Source organism: Portunus trituberculatus, chromosome 16 (assembly GCF_017591435.1).
Source record: "Portunus trituberculatus isolate SZX2019 chromosome 16, ASM1759143v1, whole genome shotgun sequence".
NCBI lineage: Eukaryota > Metazoa > Arthropoda > Malacostraca > Decapoda > Portunidae > Portunus > Portunus trituberculatus.
The window spans coordinates 2,270,360-2,292,157 of NC_059270.1; the positions used below are offsets into that span (position 1 = coordinate 2,270,360).

A 21,798-nucleotide genomic window follows, 5' to 3' on the forward strand; every position below is an offset into this window, starting at 1 on the left:
CAAGTGGAGAAAATGTGGAGGGAAGGTGGAGGGAAGGTGGAGAAATTGGAGGGAAGGTAGAGAAGATGGAAAAGATGGAGAGAAGATGTAGGGAAGGTGGAGAAGGTGGAGATAAGGAAGAGAAGCTGGAAAGGTGAAGAGAAGTTAGAGAAAAGGTGGAGAAAAAAGTGGAGAGAAGTTGGAGGGAAGGTGGAGGAAAGATGGAGAGAAGGTAGAAGGAGGGTGGAAAAAGATGGAGAGAAGGTGGAGAGAAGGTAGAGAAAAGATAGAGAGAAGCTGAAGATAGAGAATTTACATAACATCACCATACATTTCCAACAATACAACCTGAACACTTCCTACACTGTCTAATTTCACTCCATTACAAGAAAAAAAACTACGACAATTTTGATCCGTCTAACTTCAGTAACTACTACACCAACCACGGCACTGCTAACTCCTTCACTTCACTGCTATCTCGTCTAACATCAACTACCACACCAACAACGGCACTGCTACCTCGTCTAACTTCACGAACTACTACATCAGCCACGGCACTGCTCTCTCGTCTCACTTACAGCCACTACACCACATTAAAACCACACAAAACACTAAAAACACACATAACTTTTACTTCTAAGGAACATGAGAACAAATTACTACAACGAACAGAATGATTTAATGCAGCAGCGGTGTCACATTACGAGGCGAGGTATACGGCACGGTACAGTGCATGGAACGACGTGTTATGAGAGTACCATGGGAGTGAGGAGACACACCTTAACTACGGGGAAGGTTGTGGGTAAGTGGGGAGTTCCCTAGAGAATGTAACAGGCAGGGCACTCACGACCACGCGTAAAGAAAAGGATAGAGATAGAGATAGAGAGAGAGAGAGAGAGAGAGAAAATGTGGCAAGGCTAGGAGGGAGTAAGGCTAAAAGGAACACAAAGGAAGGTAAGACTGTAGTAAACCTGTCATTCCTTTACGAGCTTGTGAGAAACTTCATTGCCTAACGTAAAGTGAAGGAAATAGAATAAGATGTTAAAATAGGAGGAGGAGGAGGAGGAGGAGGAGGAGGAGGAGGAGGAGGAGGAAAACTTACATTACAATTACAGCGTGGTATCAACAAATCGTGGCTGTGAAAAGAAAAAAGAAAGACGATGAAAGAAATAGAGAGAGAGAGAGAGAGAGAGAGAGAGAGAGAGAGAGAGAGAGAGAGAGAGAGAGAGAGAGAGAGAGAGAGAGAGAGAGAGTACAAGAAGGAAGAGAGAGAGAACAGATGCGATTGACGGGGCTTGGGACGCTGAAAGGAGAGGTCGTGATGGAGCATGGAGGAAGAGGAGGGAGAGGAAGAGGAAGAAGGTGGCTGGGAGGAGGAGGAGGAGGAGGAGGAGGAGGAGGAGGAGGAGGAATAGGCTGGGTGAAATGTCGAGAGCGCGTTCTGGCAGTTATGAAAGTCTGCCGTGTGTGTTATAGATGGTAATTCTTTCCCTCCTCCTCTTCCTCTTCCTCCTCTTCTTCTCCCTCCTCCTCTCTCTACACACACAAACTCATCCTAGTCACGTTCCCCGCTCACTCGCCCCACGCCGCGCCTTATACTCACGACCCTCCTATGATCGAATTCTTTAAGGTTCCCAAGGCCAGATGGAGCGGGATAACGCCAAGAACTCCTCGAACTATCAGTGCTAGCGATCAGATAAACAGCCGCGGGGAAACTTCCAAGCAACATCCGCCTTCCTTCAGCGTGGGGTCGTTCCTATATCAGAAGAGGCACAGGCAACGATACAAGTACTATAAGGCTTGCATTCGTACCCTCCGTGCACTGGAGACTCAACCAGACCCTGCCACTCCACGTGATCGCTGCAGGAATACCTTGTCACTCACTTGTCAAACCACTCCGGGATACAAGAGAAGGAAAAAGGGAAGGCGAGAAGGAAAAGTTGAGATGAAAGAAATCAGGCTGAGTGGAGAGAAGAGAGAAGTGTGAGGGACTGAGTGGAACGGAGAGGAGTGAAGTAAAATGAAGAAAGAGAATCAACAATAACAACACCGGAGGATATGGAGTAAGAGGAGGAGGAGGAGGAGGAGGAGGAAGCGCCAATTACCTTCATATGTGTGTGCCTGCAGCCTCAATCATGGGGCACCTGGTGGGGGGAAGTTTAAGAAGGCCGCAGGAGGGAGGGAGGGAGGAAGGGACGGATAGACACGGACAGGACTCCCCCAGACATACACAAGCTTCTTACACGGACAGACAAGGCCGCTCGTATCCCAGCACCCCTTCACCGCCTCGGCCCGGCCCCCTCCGCCACGTCCCCACACATTCCTCGAGTCTGCCAGCCTCTCCCCACTCCCCTCAACCTTATTACTCCCTCATACCAGAGACATAGGCAGAAAAAAAATAATGAACAAGGATCCTCTCCCTTCCTCCCTCCCTCTCCAGCTCGATAACTTTAATGCTACACCACTCCTTATCACCGGTGTTGCTCTCACCCAACCGCCACCACCAGCACCACTCTCCCTACACACCTCGTACCTATAAATCCTCCCATTAATTTCCCCCAGCGCCAGCAGCCGTCACCTCTTATCGCTGCCTCGCCCTCGCCGCAACAGTATCGATAACAGAATGAGTGTAAGTCTGACAACGCGAAGGTAATTATTCGTGTCGGCGCACTAAACCGGGACACTTGTTTTCCTTCTTCTTTGCCTAACGTGTAGAAGGAGGAGGATGAGGATGAGGAGGAGGAGGAAGAAGAGGAGGAGGAGGAAGAAGAGGAGGAGGAGGAGGAGGAAGAGGAGGAGGAGGAGGCGGCAATGGCAAGGTCGATGCTAGACAAAAAAAAAAAAATAGATCAAGATTTACATAGACAGAAGACAGACAACGCTACACAGACAGATGACTAATACTCGAACATAAAAGTAAACCAGAAACACGTACAGTAAAAGAAAATAATGATAACAAAACAGTGAGCGTTAAAAAGAAAAAAAGCTAAATCAAACTCAAGGGGGGACACGAGACCAAGCAGTCTGGTTAGGAGACCTGCGGCTGCTCCCCACAACCACCTATCTCAGTGCGGGAGGAAGACAGCATGTGATCCCACCGCTTCCCCATTACTCCACCTCACCACCACGCCACCGCAGCCCTCTCGCTCCCCACCACAGCACTCCAGGCCCGTCATGCTACCCACACGACCCACACGTAGAAGCAGCGGCGTAAGAACCAAAATACGCGTGCTACCAGTGAGCTCTAAGTAAAAAGAACGAACTGAGAGTGGCATGGCGCGAGGTGCGAGACAGGAAGAGCTGCAAGAAGCGAAGAAGTTTAGATACAATGGTCCGTGTGTGTGTGGCAGTCACCGTAAAAGGTATAATCGGTGCCAAAGCAGTTTCTACTTTAAATTCTGGAGTCCCCACGAACCCACAGGTCAGAAAAAACGAGCTACCATCGTCTAGACTTCCTCAATGGTGACTTTCAAAACACGTATGATAAATGGTGGACGAAAGCCAGCCTCTATGGTATCATTACTCAGTGAAGGATTATCAACAACCGTTCCGTAAGCAGGGAGTGGGGAACTTTCCTGGCAGGAGGTAAAAAAAAAAAAAATGGACAAGACCATGAGCCGAGGTAACAATGGGGTGTAGAGAAGCATGAATATATGTTACGACTTGCCAGAGATGAATGGGAGTGATGGTGATGGTGAGGGTGTGGCCGAGGCGCTTAGTGAGGGACGGGAGGGAGGGAGGGAAGGAGGGCGTCACTGGGGAATGGAGGGGGATAAAAGGTTGGCATAATAGGAAAGACCTGATGAGGGGACATGTGAAGTGCGTGGCCTGGGTGTGGTGAGGTGGTGAGGGCACTGAGGGGAGAATAGTGCTGTGCTGTGTTGAGTGGCGGTGGGTGGCGGGTGTGGAGGGCGTTGTGTGTCTAGGTGTGGGCGTAGCGAGGAGTGAGGAGGAATAAAACGAGGTAAAGTGGTCAGGGAGGTGAGTGGGTGTGAGTGGGTGTGAGTGTGGAGGCGTGAAGTGTGGACGGAATAATGTAAGTGGTTTGCGCCGCATCATTCACTGCTGTTCCGCCCTCATGGAAATAAATAGCAAAGAAACTCACTCTATTTATAGCGCGCACACACACACACACACACACACACACACACACACACACACACACACACTTAAGGAAATATACCCGACATCACTTGGGTCACCATTAATACCAATAACAGCCTGACAACCTTCCAATGCCATAACGGGGTCAGCCATCAAATCCATTAAATCACCGGGCGTGACGCTGACCATCGCAGAACACTAATGTGGCGGAATCTATGCCTTGTTTGCTGCCAACACCTGAGCGGCTGACGTGTGGGGACTCGTGCCTCGCTGCTAACCAAGAACTCACTTATAAGAACGTGTTATGTGTAGAGAACAATTCTGACTACGTTATTGTTTACACACTGCCGAATTCTCACACCCTTCATGTCCGTGTGTGTGTGTGTTTCACTGTTTGATCTGTTGCAGTCTCTGACGAGACAGCCAGACGTTACCCTACGGAACGAGCTCAGAGCTCATTATTTCCGATCTTCGGATAGGCCTGAGACCAGGCACACACCACACACCGGGACAACAAGGTCACAACTCCTCGATTTACATCCCGTACCTACTCACTGCTAGGTGAACAGGGGCTACACGTCAAAGGAGACACACCCAAATATCTCCACCCGGCCGTGTGTGTGTGTGTGTGTGTGTGTGTGTGTGTGTGTGTGTGTGTGTGTGTGTGTGTGTGTGTGTGTGTGTGTGTGTGTGTGTGTGTGTGTGTGTGTGTGGGCATCAAAGCAATGTGGGTGGAAATGCATTCAATTGACTCAAGCTGCAACAGACAGACACACACACGAGGAGGAGGAGGAGGTGGTAGTGGATGGGTGGAAGGGGACGGGACAGAGATAGGCGTCAACCCTCAAGGCGGGGACCCTGCGGTCCGCCTAGAGAGCAAGGAGGCTGGGCTGGTAATGGCGAGGATATCACCATTATCTGGGCGTCACTTCTCGGGAGTTTTTGACAGGGAAACACCCCAACTATAGTGAACCCAGCGCAGCGGCCAACACCTGCCACACACACATACACACACACCCACCCAAGCAACGCAGCGCGGCCCGGCGACGACCACGCGCCAACACAAGGTGCTCAGTGAAGTGGTGAATATTATTACCATAAAATCAAACGCTGGTGAAAGTGGCTGGATATTGTGTTACTTAATTACCTTCTACTTATGGTGAAGCTTGAGTGATGAAACCGCACCAAGTTACTGAGGCTTTCGTGACTAATGCTATGCTCCTCGCTCGCACACACGCACACACAGACACACACACCTCGTAACTTAACGCCTACACGCTGCCTGACCTACACCCTGACTCACACACCACCCACGATCCACACCCACAGTTCGCCTACTTCCAAAATCGCATCATCACCGCCTGTGCTCCAGCCTGACCTATACACTCATCTTCCCGCCCACACTCATAGCAACAGCCTCGCCCACGCCACCCATCCACATGACTATTACTCTTCCACCCACACACACACACACACACACACACACACACACACGCTCACCGCAGCCTTACCACCCTCCCCCCTTCAACCCCACCACAACCACCACCACTCCTTCACCTCACAAACCCTGACCTTTTGCTTTACCGAGAACGTAAAGCATCATGCGGGTAGATTGCTTACCGGCCACGCACCTTCACCGCCCACGTCAGGCCACCTTGCTGATGATGCTGCTGATAGTGGTGCTGGTGCTTCTTCCTATACCCAAACGTCTCCCGCCTACGCACCCACCCACCCACCCTGCCGCCTGCCCCACCCTAAGAGCCTTGGTGATGCTGGTGCTGGTACTAGTGGTGCTGATGCTTCTTCCTACCCTAAGTCTCCCGCTTACTCAACAACCAACCCACCCGCTCGCCCACCTACCCACCCTCCCATCTCATTTTAATTCACCTGTACACCGAAGTACTACCACCACTACCAATTTGAAATGCATGAGCCGCTCCGTGAAGCAATGCCTCGATAAAGAATCTGACGCCACGATGACCGCTTTGTTTGCATCTCAACGACTGGGACTGTGTATGTATGAATTCCTACCTATCAAGTCTAATAAAAATCTCTCGTTTCTGTCTATGGGTGGTATTCTGAAACGCTTTGCTCCTTTGCTCTCTCACCATCACTGCTTTCCAAAGGCTCCAGTTGAAGATACTCATGTTTTTAAGGGTATTTCTATGGTTCTGGTGATAGATTGGTAAGATTTCTAGTTTATTTAAAGGAAAAACTGCCTTGAAAACCCGGCTAGTTGTCTCTGTGGCCTTGGAAAATTGTCGTAGTGAGAAAAAAAGGCGTTTCTGAAATCGGGTCTCTCTCTCTATCTCTCCCTTCCGGCAGTTCCTTTTATTCCCATCCCGGCAAAACAACAGGTGGCTAAGATTGGCCAGACATCATCCCGCTGCCAACACGGTTACGATGTCTGGACACGAGAGACTAAAACAATCAAGTGGGGCCATTCTCGACCTCCTAAAATAAACTCCCATATGGCCGCTTCTCACGACCCCCACCGCCGCTAACACCTCGCCATCACCACTCACCCATCACGTGGAAAACTTAATGAGAGCGCAAATATATTCTGCTTTAGAGGGGAAAGACGCGTGAATGGACGCACGCTGGAAGTTTCTCAGGTAAGGATAAAGGGAGGAAATGATGCAGTGAAGTTTGTTGGATGAAAATATGTCATGTAAAAATATATGAAGAAGTTTGCCAGGTGAAGATAATGTAATGCGCAAAAAATTCTTAAAGTGAAAAAGATGAAAATGAAAAGAACGCAGATAAAATACTTGAATATAAATAGAGAGATTCTATAAAAGACTTATCACTAAATTCTCTCTCTCTCTCTCTCTCTCTCTCTCTCTCTGCTTTTCTGTTCGTGCAAGCATCACCTCCCACTCGACTATTTATACACCAACACAAGCATCATCATCATCATCAACAACATCTATATCCTTACGTGGTCGATCTATTTATGTAATTGAAACCAGTTCGTAAACACACACAGATAAAAGGCGACTAGGGAAAGACGCGGCCATTACATTAGAGCCACGTCCTATGTCAGCCAGAGAACCTTTTACTGATGCACCGGTCACCATGAAGGGCCAAACTAAACATATTGCACAGTAAACAACGTGTCTCGTTCCTCATCTCCCTCTAAGAATAATTCAGCAACTTTAAGCTCGTATTATTAGACAAACCATTTCTTCAAGAGCTTCGTTGGTCACAAAATTGCAGCGTTTATCCAGCAACTCGTGGGGATGATTGTTTCTCGCAGATTATCAAGGGAAGGATTCACTTGATGGTATTATCTTTAGAAATCCCATTTATTATATTAAGCCACGCGGGATGAATGTTCTGAGCCTGAAAGTATTATCTGTTTACGAGGCGAGGCAAGTGAAATGTTTCTGTCGCCTCGCTAACCTGATCCCCTTGACGGGACTTGCTGTGGTGCAGTGGTCCTGGTGCTAGTGCTGGTGCGGGAGGGAGCGACGCCTCCTCTCGCCCCCACCCCTTCTCCTTCCTTCCCTCCACCTGGGACTTTTGTCAGGCGCCCAACAGCCACAACTAGCAAGCGTAGCACACTGCCAAGCTTGTTTCCTCACTATCATCTCGTTTAACATGTCACGGCTCCTCTCTCGCCTGACTGGCTAAAGCGATGACTCCAAATATACAAGAATGTTATTCAAATAAGCCACATTTCTTTCCCTTGAGGTTGAGTTTTTATACATTTTTGCTTACCGCGGCAGTAGTTTCTGTGCGGCCAGCTGTGTCCACACCATGAACACACACACACACACACACACACACACACACACACACACACACACACACACACACACACAGAACAGGTTCGACTTCACTGCCACACACACACACACACACACACACACACACACACACACACACACACACACACACACACACACACACAAACCGCTATTCTCATCCTGCACACACCGCACATGTTTACATTCGTTATCACTTCCACATGACATTCACCGCTGCACTTTTCGCTTCCAGACGTGCAATTACTTACAACCACACTGGTAAACATGCCCATCGTTCACTACTGCCTGATCTGGCGTGACACCTTCGTTAAACTGTAACCTTAGAGCAAACGCCGGTGTGCGTGTACCGGTGGAAGAGGGAGAACTGCGGGAGGCGCCAAGGTCACCCTCCGCCACCCAAACTCAGCATTCCCAGGACTCAACTTCTTCTATTGGTGCCACATAGATGCGCCAATCCCTTCTCTTTACGTAGAAGCGCAAGTGGTTTATCATAATGCAGTTTATCAAGTTTCTATCCCTCCAATATTAGCAACGCCGCACCACAACTGGCTAACCTCTTCAGCACCATGACACGTTTTCATATTTATTCTGCTTTACTATATGATTTTATACAGCTTTAGAAACTTATGTGGGGGTTAAAATAGTGGAGACTCTAGCTATTAATCTTCTGACCTTCACACACCCTTCTTAATGAAAACAAAATCGTCAAATTATATCCGAACTCATGCGTCCCAGTACTGAAGGGGTTAAACAACTCATAGCCAAGTGACAGGTGTTTCTTTATCACGCTGTTTATAATGTTTCCAATTCCTTTCTGTCTTATAAAGTTTACGTCGAGCCATGCATCACTGTTCTCTTACAAGCGATTAGTTCCTCTTCATTATGATGTTTATGGGGTTTCTAATTCTGCTCTTTAAACCCTTCAGTACCTTGCCGCGTTTTCATATTTATTCTGGTTACAATTTAATGATTTTATACAGCTTCAGAAACTTATGTGGGGATTAAAATAGTGAAGACTTTGGCTATTAATCTTTTAACCTTTATAGACCCTTCCTAATGCAAGTAAAATCGTCTAATCATACTTAAAAAATCATGGTAAAACTGCGTCTCAGTATTGAAGGGGTTAATATGAAGTTCAAATATAGTAACTCTTGGTGCGGCGCGTGGCACTCTCTTTGATGCTCTTTACACAGCTCGCCTTACACTGCTGTGATCTACGGGGCTCTCCACTCAACCGGCGCGCCTCCCTTACAAATATCTCCACCCTCAAAGAGCAACACGCCATCAACGTCAGGTGGCGCTGGTGCAGAAAACATGAGAGCGCCTTGTCAGATTTAGCAAAAGGGAAGTCTTCGGTGGAATGTGTGAGGAATGCGGGTTGTGTGCACCTGGGAAGGCAGCAAGACAAAAGGAGAGAGAAAAAAATATTAGTGTAGTGTAGAAAGTGAAAGGATGTTGAGGGAAGCGTGAAGCCTCAAGGGAGTTTAGGAGGCGGTGTAGGGTGTCTGACGTCCCTCTAATCACGGGGATCTCATGACGCTATAAGGCAGGGTACGTTTTACTGCTCCTCCTCCTCCTTCTTCCTCCTCCTCCTCTTTCTCTTCTCCGTTCCTGTCATTCTTCGTATTCCTTATTATCGTTCTAACTGGTATCGTGTTCCCATCTTTCTCCGAGTTATTTCATACTTTGTGGGCGAAAATGTAAATATTTCTCAGTATTCCTCTTCCTTGGACACACTATTCCTTATCTTTCCCCTCTTTAACCCCTTCAGTACCATGACACGTTTCCATATTCATTCTGTTAACTATTTGGTGATTTTATACAGCTTCAGAAACTTATGTGGGGGATTAAAATTGTGAGGACTTAGGCCATTAACCTTATGACCTCCATAGACCTTTCCTAATGTAAATAAAATCGTCTAATCATACTAAAAAATTAAGGTAAAGATGTGGCCCAGTACTGAGGGAATTAATAGAAATAAACTTCGTATTTTCAGCGACCAAATCCACAATACAAAATGATCAAAGGTTCTATTGCTGCGTCACACGTTGACAATCCTGCGACCAATTTCTCGTTATCTTCTGGGACCGAAAAAAGACGCAACATGGAATTACGATCAGGGTCTGCATTACGGCCCATCCTGCTCTTGACAAACTAACACAGACAATCTTGCGACAGGACTCCACCAGACTCGCCCAGGCCAGACACGGCGGAAGCAACACGCGACGTCACCTCACTCACGAAACTTTGCAGCGACTGTCACGACGCTCCTGACAGTGGCTCTTATTGACAAGGGTTCAAGTAATGGGGACGAGGGGCTCCTGAAATAATCCCTAGATGAGGAAAGCAGAAAGGCTGGACAAGGGGAGGAGCTGCAATGTCATCACACACACACACACACACACACACACACACACACACACACACACACACACACACACACACACACACACGAGACGACCTTCCACATCTGTGCAGGTCTGAGGAAGAAATGATCAAGGAAGCAATCGATTCTGTAAAGTTCAGTCCGTGTGTGTGTAATTCACCTCGGTCGTCTGCTGGTCCCCCAGCCAGTCTTCCCCATCACGGAGCGAGCTCAAGAGCTCATATACCGATTTTTGGGTAGGACTGAGACCACAACACACTCCACACACCGGGAAAGCGAGGCCATAACCCCTCGAGTTACATCCCGTACCTATTTACTGCTAGGTGAACAGGGGCTACACATTAAAAGGCTTGCCCATTTGCCTCGCCGCCTCCGGGACTCGAACCCGGACCCTCTCGAGTGTGAGTCGAGCGTGCTAACCACTACACTACGCTGTGGTGGTGGTGGTGGTGGTGTGTGTGTGTGTGTGTGTGTGTGTGTGTGTGTGTGTGTGTGTGTGTGTGTGTGTGTGTGTGTGTGTGTGTGTGTGTGTGTGATTCACCCCCAGCCTACTTCACTCAAGTCTTGATGATCACGTGCTGAAATGGTGAATGTCAGCTTTGCCCTCCCTAGCGAGAATTTACAATGTATGTAGCCCGATCTATGAGTGAGACTGAGGTCTTTCACATACCACACACGCCCGCCTCGCGCTGGCTTATCAGAAAAGGTATTTCTGTACCAGTGGGACGCGAATATGTCTGTTAAGTGAATGTTAAAGACGTTACTAGACACAAAGAGAGAGAGAGAGAGAGAGAGAGAGAGAGAGAGAGAGAGAGAGAGAGAGAGAGAGTATGCAGGTAGTACAGTACCCCCCTCACCCCACCAGTGAAAGGGGACACCCACGTGACCATTCATCACAACTAAAAATATCCATGACTGCTTTTCCAGCGCCACGATGCCTCCGCCTCTCCCCATTCTCCCCTCTCCCTACCCCTCCCACACCCACACGCCAGATACACCTGGCTTCCCCGCTCACCTGTGCCACAAACACCTGTCACTAAGCGCCGGTACGAACAGGTTACTGCATACTAGAAACAGCTTTTCTAACACTGCTGCGCTTGATTCCGCATCAAGGACTGCTAAAAAGGGCGTGCTCATATCGATACAGTTTCGTAGGCGCTGAGTAGTGACGGACCGAAGCCTCAGCGTCAGTGAGAGGGCGCTAGACAGACCGGGAAACACCTGCCATGACGTGCACGCCCAACAAGGTGGAATGTGTCAACACGTAACCGTCAATTATACTTGATTTTGTAATGGGAGACACAAATGTAAGCATGTGAGTGTGTAACTGAGTGTGTAGCATGAAACACGTACAAGAAAGCAAACATCTGAACACGTGACCACAGAGTGGACACAAGTGTGGAGGGTGCGGGTACTCACTTTGTGTTGAGCTCTCGTAGTTTGGTTTCGATCTTCTTGGCGACTCGGGCGTTCGAGGCCGAGGTGAGCAAGGCCTCGGCCGAGTCGTTTATCCGCACCACGGACACCTGCGGAAGAGAGAGGGAGAGGGTGAGTGTGTGGCAGGCAAAGGAGCCATCACTAGACACACACACACACACACACACACACACACACACACACACACACACACACACACTAATGTGGTGATTTGAAAAATATAAAACAGAAAAAACAGGTAAACACGAAAAAAGTTTACTAATAAATTTCTGTGCAGCTTTTATGTTGGCAAAGCCTGAATGCACATCATGCAAAATGCAGCTCCTGTGCTCATGATACGCAATGCAGTGACATTTGATATGAATAAATAACCACAAACATGTTCGCTAATACTGTTTTATTGAAAGGGAAATTGGTTCATTTAACATGGCAATCACCGAGGGATATGAGCAAGGCAGACAGCAATAAGACGAGGCTGAGCCAGAACGCGTGGACGAGGGGAGGCGCGCAGCCCTGCTCCCTAATGGCGGGCGGCGGTCACGCCCCATTGCCCTGCAAGCCTCCACCTGGGGCGGTCACGTCTCGGAATAATAAAGCTGTTCCAGTTTCTTAAACCCAGGAAGCACAGTCTCGGCGGCCGGGCACAGACTGGCCAATCAGTAATTATGCGACGACTATCCAGAATTAAGCAAAAACATGAAAACTGAAGCATATCTATACACAATTTATATCCGGTGGAAACCTTCGCCATTCTTGATGACCGTGACGTTAAGGGATCGAAAAGTTCTAGTTTCCTCCCTGCCACTAAAACTGCCACGGTAGGAGCAGGAGCACGTGTGGGCGGGTGAGTCATGTGGCGGCAACAGAAGCCGCACAACATCCGCTTCTGCCGCAACTCACTTGTTTTTAAAGCTTGTGGTGATGCTGGCCCTCCAACACGTCACTCCCACTGTTTTTCAACCCTAAATGCCTCAAATCACTTCCTATCTCTTCCGCCACCACGCAAGGCTACCCCATCACCACTGAGGCGTCCCCATCAACCACCACACTAACTCAAACCACCGGGAGAGATTTGCTAAAACGAAGGACGGATCGCGAGAATTTACCGCAGAGAATGTCAGCAGTATGGATTTGAGCGGCGGCCTGGGCTGTTACCTGAGGGCTGGGGCACACTCGAGCAGCCAGGAATGTGCGTGGGTGCAAGGGGCGGCAGGTGGTGGCAGCCCAACCTACTGAGGCGAAGGGGGAAAGGGACGGAGTTGGGGAAGCGAGAATATATAGTCTTGAAGGCCAAAAAATAATGGATGGGAGTGTACGGGTGGTGAGGCACGGGCAGGGAGGAGTGGCAGACAAGGCCGATAAGACAGGCGAATGAGGAAGGGAGTTTGGGATGTTAATGAGTGGCAGGAGTGAGTTAGACCAGACAAAGGAGGGAGGAAGAGACGGAGCTTGATAAATGGAGGAGTAGTGAAGAAAGGAGACGGGGTAAGATGAAGAAACTGAAGAAGAGTAGCAAAAAAAGGAGAAAGAAATGCGGGAAATAGTAAAAGGTAAAAAAAAATACAAAAAAGATGAGTAAATGAAAAGAAATATGAACAGTAAGCACAGAAGATTAAAAAAAAAAAAACAGATTGCAGAGAGAAGGAAGGAAGGAAAAGGAGGAGAAGCAGGAGAAGGAGGAGCAGAAAGAAAAGGAGGAGAAGCAGGAGAATAAGCAGAAAAAGGAGGAGGAGGAGGAGGAGGAGGAGGAGGAGGAGGAGGAGGAGGAGGAGGAGGAGGAGGAGGAGGAGGAGGAGAAAGAAAAGGAGGAGACAAAACGCAGATTAATTACGAAAATGCGATCATGAAACAAAGATAGACAGAAGATAAAGTATAACAAAGAAGGATGAGGAAAGAGATAAATAGAGGGAATGAAGAGGAGGAGGTGGAGAAGGAGGAGGAGGAGGAGGAGGAGGAAACGAAGAATAATTACAAGAATGTGATCATGAAACACAAATGGACCGCAGGATATGCATAACAAAGAAGAATGAGGAAAGAGATATATAAAGACGATCAAGAGAACAGCATGGGAGAGGGGAAGAATAAGGAATAAGAAAGAGAGAGAGAGGGAGAGGAAGGGAGGAAAAGACACGGAATAAGAGTGATGGAGAGGAGAGAAGAGAGAGTACTTGGAGAAGAGAATGTGTAAGTGGGTGTGTGGAGGGAAAGAGAGCAAGATGAGAAGGGTGCACATGGTGGTGGTCGTGGTGGCGGGTGGTAGTGGTGGTGAAAGAGGCATGGAAGGAGGAAGAGACGGAAGGAGGTGATGAGTGTTGATGACGTAGGAGAAGGGAGGAGAAGAGGCAGGTGGTGACGTAGGAGTAGAAGAGGGAAGCAGAGAGAGAGGGAGACAGTGACGCAAGAGGGAGAAGGAAGTAGTGACGTAGAAAGAATGACGTCACACACTAAAAGGGAACAATGAGACAGATAGACCCGGAAAAAGAAAAAAAATCTCATAGGTTGATTAGATGGACAAGCCACCGCACCGCACCGCACCACACAGGTAACATTAGAGGAGCGACAGGTGCCACAGTAGCTCACACACACTCGCCAATAAACATCAGGGCAGAATACACCGGGACACGCTGCTGCGGCCCAAGGTATAATACTATTTTGGCGAAAGCTGCAGCGGCTGGAAGTGGCTGACCGGGGGAACGTAGATTACAAGACTCAGGTGACTACTATCGTGGAGGATGACCGAGATAATGCCTGGTCCTCGCCCCGCCCCGATAATAGATTGCCGCGCGGAGGATTGGGGGAAAGAGGAACGGGGCAAGAGAAATCCAGTAAGAATGACTTAACTTAGCATAATCAACGCTTATTATTGAATTAACCTCGAGAGAGAGAGAGAGAGAGAGAGAGAGAGAGAGAGAGAGAGAGACCAGCACAACACTAAAATCACACAATAAGATAGAAAGTAAGGCAGGTAAACAGAAAGAAGAACGAATAAATAGCAGTACACACTAACAGGTAGAGGAAAAAGACAATATAAAAAAAAAAAAAGGCTAGACAAGTTATGAACACAAGTAAACGGACTTAAACCAATAGAAAAAGAAAGTAAGTAAAACAAAAAAGGATATTGAGACAGTAGGTTAGGTTAGATTAGGTTACGTTAGGTTAGATAGGTAGGAAGACAGGCCGGGGTCACAAGAGGGGCAGAAAGGAGCTTCTTACCTGGTGGGACATGATATCGGCGTGGAGCTGGCGGTGTTCCCGAAGCTGTTCGTCAAGGCGGTCACGGTTCAGCGAGGCGGGCTTGCTGGCGCTCCTGGGGAAGAGAGAAGGCACACGTCAGTATATCACACCTGCACCACCACCACCACCACCACACCTGCTGTTATCTTACAATATCAAGCACGCTGATACAAGTTTACATACAGGTGTGCAGGTAGGGACACACACACACACACACACACACAGTTACATTTACACTTTCAAACATGTACGAACGTTCCTTTCAATTACCGAGGCACGAAAAAAAATATCTTGGTGAAATATTGATCAAATACTAATAAGAAACGAACAAGAAAAAATAAGAAATAGTGCATATAAATCCACATCATTTCTTCGCGTCCAAAAACAACAAAAATATTCAGCAAGTAAACGCAACAGACCACATTGATCCGTAGCCATTGCCAACTAAATTTATCCTAATACTAAGAACCCCCAACAAAACAATAACAAAGCTTAGCGGACGTGACACTCCACAGCTGGCGATCGACGGTAAAGGCGAGGCAGTTACGTAACATTAGGAAAGGTAAACACGTGGAGTGACAGACAGGAAAGGTGACAGGTATTCTGACGGAGAGAGAAAGAGAGAGAGGGAGAGAGAGAGAGAGAGAGAATCATACAACAAAAGAAACAAACTAAAAAGACAAAGAAAGATAAACAGACAGCTAGATAAAACATAAACAAAGGCACACACACACACACACACACACACACACACACACACACACGAGAGGAAACACAAACACCACACCTCAACCCCCAAAACACCACAACACAATACCACAACACCAACCACCACCACCACACCCACACAACACAACCCAAACCCACCACGAGAAACACCAAAACTCAAACAAAACACCAAAAAAACACCCAACTAATGATCAAACCTAAGTACATCATCACCACCACCACCACCACCACCACCACCACCACCATTCTGACCGAGTCCCGTAACAAGGAAGGCCATCGTGGAAACTAACAATTATGGATGCATCGTGCCAGTGATAAAACTCAGCTGCAACAGACTAGCGGCGCCTGTCTGAACCATGGACAGTGACAGCAACAGCAACAGCAAGAGCAGCACGGGGCAACACTGCAGGGAGGGCGCACCACCCTTGCTACGCCTCAAGATATGTGGAGACGTGTCAGGGAGTCTCAATGGAAGTCGATACACGTGGTGGAGGAGTGCCAGACGAGAGAGAGAGAGAGAGAGAGAGAGAGAGAGAGAGAGAGAGAGAGAGAGAGAGAGAGAGAGAGAGAGAGAGAGAGAGAGAGAGAGAGAGAGAGAGAGAGAGAGAGCAAAAACCAATGTACGAGTCAACTATTTTTTTTCTATTTTTTTTTGCCGCATCACATTATCAACTCTCGCATTACATAACTGCTGAACTTTCACTTAACAAACTGGATTAATTGCCTCCATGGTTCCCGCGGCTGACCTCACGCTTATCAGTTCACACGACCCACGAGACCCAAAACACACGAACGCCTAGGCTAGATCAGTTTGGATTGTTTACCTCCCACTCACTGACAAACGAGCAGACAATAAATCATTTTCACGTGTTTCTGATAAATTCAATACTAGGACACAGTTTTACCTTGAGATTTGTGTGCGATTAGGCCATTTTATTGACATTAGAAAGGGTCTATGGGGGTCAAAAGATTAATGGCCACAGTCTTCACTATTTTAATCAACCACATGATTTTCTGAAGCTGTATTAAATCACCAAATAGTAACCAGAATGAATAAGGAAACACCTCATGGTATTGAAGAAATTGAGAGTTACAGTTTCTCTCTCTCTCTCTCTCTCTCTCTCTCTCTCTCTCATTATAGTCATTAATGTGGAAAACCAAACGAGACATACTGATAGCTAACCACGTCAAGGTATTATGAATGCTACACCAGGCCGATTAATAACACCGCGACATCATAACGACCCCCACGAGTCACGCTTCCTCTGCCAAGGCCTCCGTTAAATGAACCACACAGACACACACGTGAATCAAGCCTCAACGTTGCTAGCGAGGCCTCCAGGAGTTAGTTATTGCCGATGGACAGAAGTAAAGGAATCTCGAGTGTATTGCCATGGCGTCACTAGTTGTACAATGGTTATCACTAAGGAACTGTACTGATTTCATGGTGTGTTTTAGGCTGATTAGGTTGGAAACACTGACTTATTCATCAGTATTCCATTTTTTTATTATTCTATCTATTTTTTTTTTCTATTCTTCTACGCTTACTATTATATTATTTTATCTGGACACGCATAAATCGAAAAATAAACTAATCAAATGAGAACCTGTATTTTTTTTTAATGTTTCTGTGACATGGTGTTAGTTTAAAGAACTCATTTAATTAATATATAACAAAAATAAAGATGACTGGGTTTCTTACTATGTTATTTCAAAATCTGCATACTCTGAACACTAATCAAATGAGAAAAAAAAAAAAAAAAAAAAAAGTCGCAGAGGAGGGGTGATGGTGGTGGTGGTGGTGGTGGTGGTAGGAGACTTGCACTCTGGGGTAATACTAGGGCCTCGTTACGATTTCATAGCCCTGGAGAAGTCTATAAAATTCAATCTTGTATTCAGAGTCTAGTTCTCCCTACTGAATTGAGTTGCAGTGGTGTGTGGTGGGGTGGGATCTGTATGTTTTTGTGTGTATCTCTCTCTCTCTCTCTCTCTCTCTCTCTCTCTCTCTCTCTCTCTCTCTCTCTCTCAATCCTATATAATCCTCAAATCCAGTTGACATCTTGCACCAAGTCTCTCTCTCTCTCTCTCTCTCTCTCTCTCTCTCTACACTCAATGAAAAATAATCCAGTATATGTAACTCAGTCTTTCCATTTATCTATCTGTCTTTGTTTATCTGTCTATCTGTCTATCTATCTGTCAGTCTGTCTGTCTATCTGCTAGTTGAAGGTCACGTTTGCCCTTGAAGGTTACATCGGATCCCCTGCTATAGAGGATCCACCTGAAGGGGAAGACAAGAGAGCGTTCGGGCAGGCTTTCCCCACCTGGCTGAATTACACGTCTGGATACTGAGGGCATTAATCCAGCTGCTGTAATTCCCCGTTCAGCGACTCCTTCCTTGTAGTCAGTGGGTGTACGTGGCCTGGGTAGCCTTTTGTTAATCTCTCAACGTATGTGTCACGGTTATGAAGGACTGACTTAACCTGCTATATACCACACAGTTATCTATTCCTTATGCATACACGAATACCCACCAGCCAGCCAGCCAGTTATTGTTTGGCCTTTTGTTAATCTCTCAACGTATGTGTCACGGTTATGAAGGACTGACTTAACCTGCTCTATTCCTTATGCATACACGAATACCCCAGCAGCCAGCCAGTCAACCAGCCATTGATGTCTATATGCTTCCTGTAAAAGTTAATCTAGTGAGTGTCTGTGTGTGTGTGTGTGTGTGTGTGTGTGTGTGTGTGTGTGTGTGTGTGTGTGTGTGTGTGTGTTCTCAGGGATGGAAATAGACCGTAGTGTGTCTGAGGGTGAACGAGGATTTACGCTGCCAGTACATACATACATACACATACACACACACACACACACACACACACACACACACACACACACGACCTTTGTTGGTAAATGGTGAAAGCTTTAAGAACAAACTGGGACTTTTAAAGCTGACCTGCGTTTTCATTCAGACCAACGGCTTTGATTTTTTTTTCTTTATGGCCATTCAATATCTGAAGTTGTCCTCAGTACCCTCTCTCTCTCTCTCTCTCTCTCTCTCTCTCTCTCTCTCTCTCTCTCTCTCTAGATACCTTCCCCTTTGTTGAACTTCGGCTCAGCAACAGAAGGCATAACATTTTAAGTATATGTTATTATTACCCGCCCCAGCCAAGGCCACAGTGTCATGGCGTGCAGGGACGAAACGAGGCGCAAGACCTGCTAATGCTGGGAAGTATGCACAGTCCACCCACTTAAACCCAAGCAAAAATTATGACACTGATAATTGCACCTAGAATTCTCACAATTACACGCATAGACGCAAGGAAAAACGGAAAAAAAAAACACGTATCAGAGTATTTTTTAACTAAGGTAACCTTGTCTTATCTCAACCTTCATCAACGACACTAATTTCTCTTTCCTGCCTGCCTCCCCATTAGTTCTTTGTGCCCTCGTCTTTCTCCTGCGCCGTGTCTAGTCTCCTCCCTGGGCCGGTGTTGGCTGATACGTGAGTGAGAGTAAAGTCAAGCAGGAGGTCGGAGGCGGAGTCCTTCATGGAGCCTTTCACAAGACGACCCACATGTCAAGCGATGCCTCAGCGGATATCGTTATTATGCGAGTGTAATCTCCCTCCTCATTATGGGCCCGTGGATAATGACGGTGGCGGTGATGGAGGGACAGGGAGAGGAGCAGGAAGATGATGCAGGGGGGAAGCAAGGAAGAAGAGAAAGATAAAAGAAAGAGACACGAGAAAGATTAGGATAAAGAGGTGAAATGCAAAGAATGACATAGAAATAGCAATGGACCTGTTGTTCATGTACCAAGGTTGTTTGTGGGAGGAGGAGAAGGAGGAGGAAAAATTACGAGGAGGGGAAGAACACGAACGAACACACACACACACACACACACACACACACACACACACACACTAAGCAGTATACAGTATAAACTCAGAACAAGGATATCTTGATGGTGTTACCAGGGGTCACGACATGCCAGCGTACACCCACACAAGAGTTTAAGCGTCACATTAAAGTTCTGCTGAAGCCACAACGCACGAGGAGGTCTTGTCCAGAGCAAACGAATTCACAACACGGCGATACTAAATGTCATCAGAACGGCTTAGAGGTCACGGCTTTACGGAGGACCAGGGTACTTATTTTGATCTTGGGGGAAGCAACCCGTCGGCCGTCACCCCCTCACGCCCAAACGAGTGACGAGTAGTGGTCCTTGCAAAGCTATAAGGTCCGTATTCAGAAAGGCTTTGCTCTCTAACCACGACTATTTTCCAAAGCCACAGAGATGATTAGCGAGGTTTTCAATTGTGTTTCTCCGGTTAATAATGTCGAAATCTTGTCAATCTGCCTCTAGAACCGTAAAAAAATGCTTTGTTCTTTCACCACGACTATTTTCCAAGGCCTGAGATCATTAGCGAGACTTTCAAGCGTGTTTCTCCGGTTAATAGTGTAGAAATCTTCTCAATCTTCCTTTAGAACCGTAAATACTTGTTAAAATGCTTTATTCTTTCACCACGACTATTTTCCAAGGCTACAGATGATTAGCGAAGTTTTCAAGAGTGTTTCTCTAGTTAATAATGTAGAAATCTTGTCACTCTACCTCTAGAACCGTAAAAACATCTTAAAAAAACCTCGTGTAAATTTAGCCAAAGCCTTTTTGAAATAGTGGAGGTGAAGCACAGAAAAGTTTAAGAAAGAGAGCCTAAGTGTGGCCATATCGTGGGCTATAAATCCTTGTGTGACGGTCACTTGTGTGGTGTGGTGTGGTGTGGTGCGGTGAACGGCTTCTGTGCTGCAGACAAAACATGTGCTGCGATAATAAATTCCATTGACATGCATCGCCATTACTTGCACTGCACCCTCCCGACAATGCATTCGTGTGTGTGTGTGTGTGTGTGTGTGTGTGTGTGTGTGTGTGTGTGTGTGTGTGTGTGTGTGGCGTCCAATAAATAATGCAGAATCTGTATTTCGAAACGTTTAAGATTCCCACGAAACAATCTTGATGGATGTTTTCTTTTTCTTATCAACGAGGCAGAGTCTTGTTACACGATCACCACCATCACGCTCTTTACAATGCTAATAACTCCCAATGGTCTGTTAAAAAAAAGTGAAGATAAGGCGCCGCGACGTTTCAAAACACGAGCTCAGGTTGCATTAAGCGGCACACAATGAGCGCTGCTGGAGTGTTCTTACCTGTCTTTGCGTTATCTACCATGGCTGTGATGCTTATCTGGAGAGGATCGAGTGTTCACGTGGCGGGGCGATATGCTTATCACCCCAGTCGTCCACCCACCACTTCTCTTCTTTCTTTCTGCTGAGGGTAATGACTCGTCCCATCCGTCTCCCTCACGCCTTCCCACACACCATGGCACTGTCTTATCGCTATGAGGAACCTTAAGTTTATCGCTCAGCTGGAGGGTCACGGGCTGGCAGGTTTCAAGGCACAGCACTATCACAGCACCGTCTTCACCTCTCCTCTCTTCTCTAATAAGTACTCGCTTCTAAAACATTTTCCTCCACATGCACGTTGGTAACTTTCCGAGCACCTTACAATAATATATTCATCGATAGTCGCGCTTAATATTTGTGCAAGTATTTTTCTTCTTGTTCTTGATTGTGAAATTATTATTAGTCAAGAAATACTATGCAGTTCTTATGCAGCATTCAAGGGCGGAGGTGAAAGTAACAGGGAAACGCAGGGACTGGTGACCTTCCGGGACCCGACATAGCACTGTACTCTTCCTTCGCTGTAAGTACCACTGCGAGTGTGCCCCGAACTGTTGGTGTCTTGGCCCTCCACAACCTTTGTTTTAGGACAGGAAGGGTCTTCATGTATGGACCTGTGGAAACATTTGAATGCCAAATGATGCCACCACCGTGAATGTTAAGGGCAGGAACCAAACTCAGCCAGTGCCAAGTTGTGTGGGCAGTGCAGCATCATACAGTTGGGGCGTCACATGCCTCTTGCTGCAGCTTGGCACTCTGTCCTCCTCTCTGGCACTTAATCAACCGAAGCAGCGGGCCCGACAACACCAGCAACAAGCTCTTTTAGCTAAACATTATACAACTCCTGCCTGCGTACCTGTCTGGGAACTTTTTTTTTCGTCACAGCCTGAGTTTTCCAGACAGGCCGGGTGGAGCTGCC

The 21,798-nt window shown here is 47.1% G+C and overlaps 1 protein-coding gene across 47 annotated transcripts in view; it reads right to left on the minus strand.

Moving 5' to 3' along the window:
* LOC123504409 (microtubule-actin cross-linking factor 1-like) overlaps window positions 1–21,798 on the minus strand; it is a 281,273-nt gene that overhangs the window by 49,458 nt on the left and 210,017 nt on the right. For all 47 annotated transcript variants that reach the window (XM_045254883.1, XM_045254879.1, XM_045254914.1 and 44 more), the window contains 2 exons: window positions 14,893–14,986; window positions 11,662–11,768 (listed from right to left, as the gene is read on the minus strand). In XM_045254883.1, coding sequence (XP_045110818.1) covers window positions 11,662–11,768; window positions 14,893–14,986 — 201 coding nt within the window. The remainder of the gene's footprint in view (window positions 1–11,661; window positions 11,769–14,892; window positions 14,987–21,798) is intronic.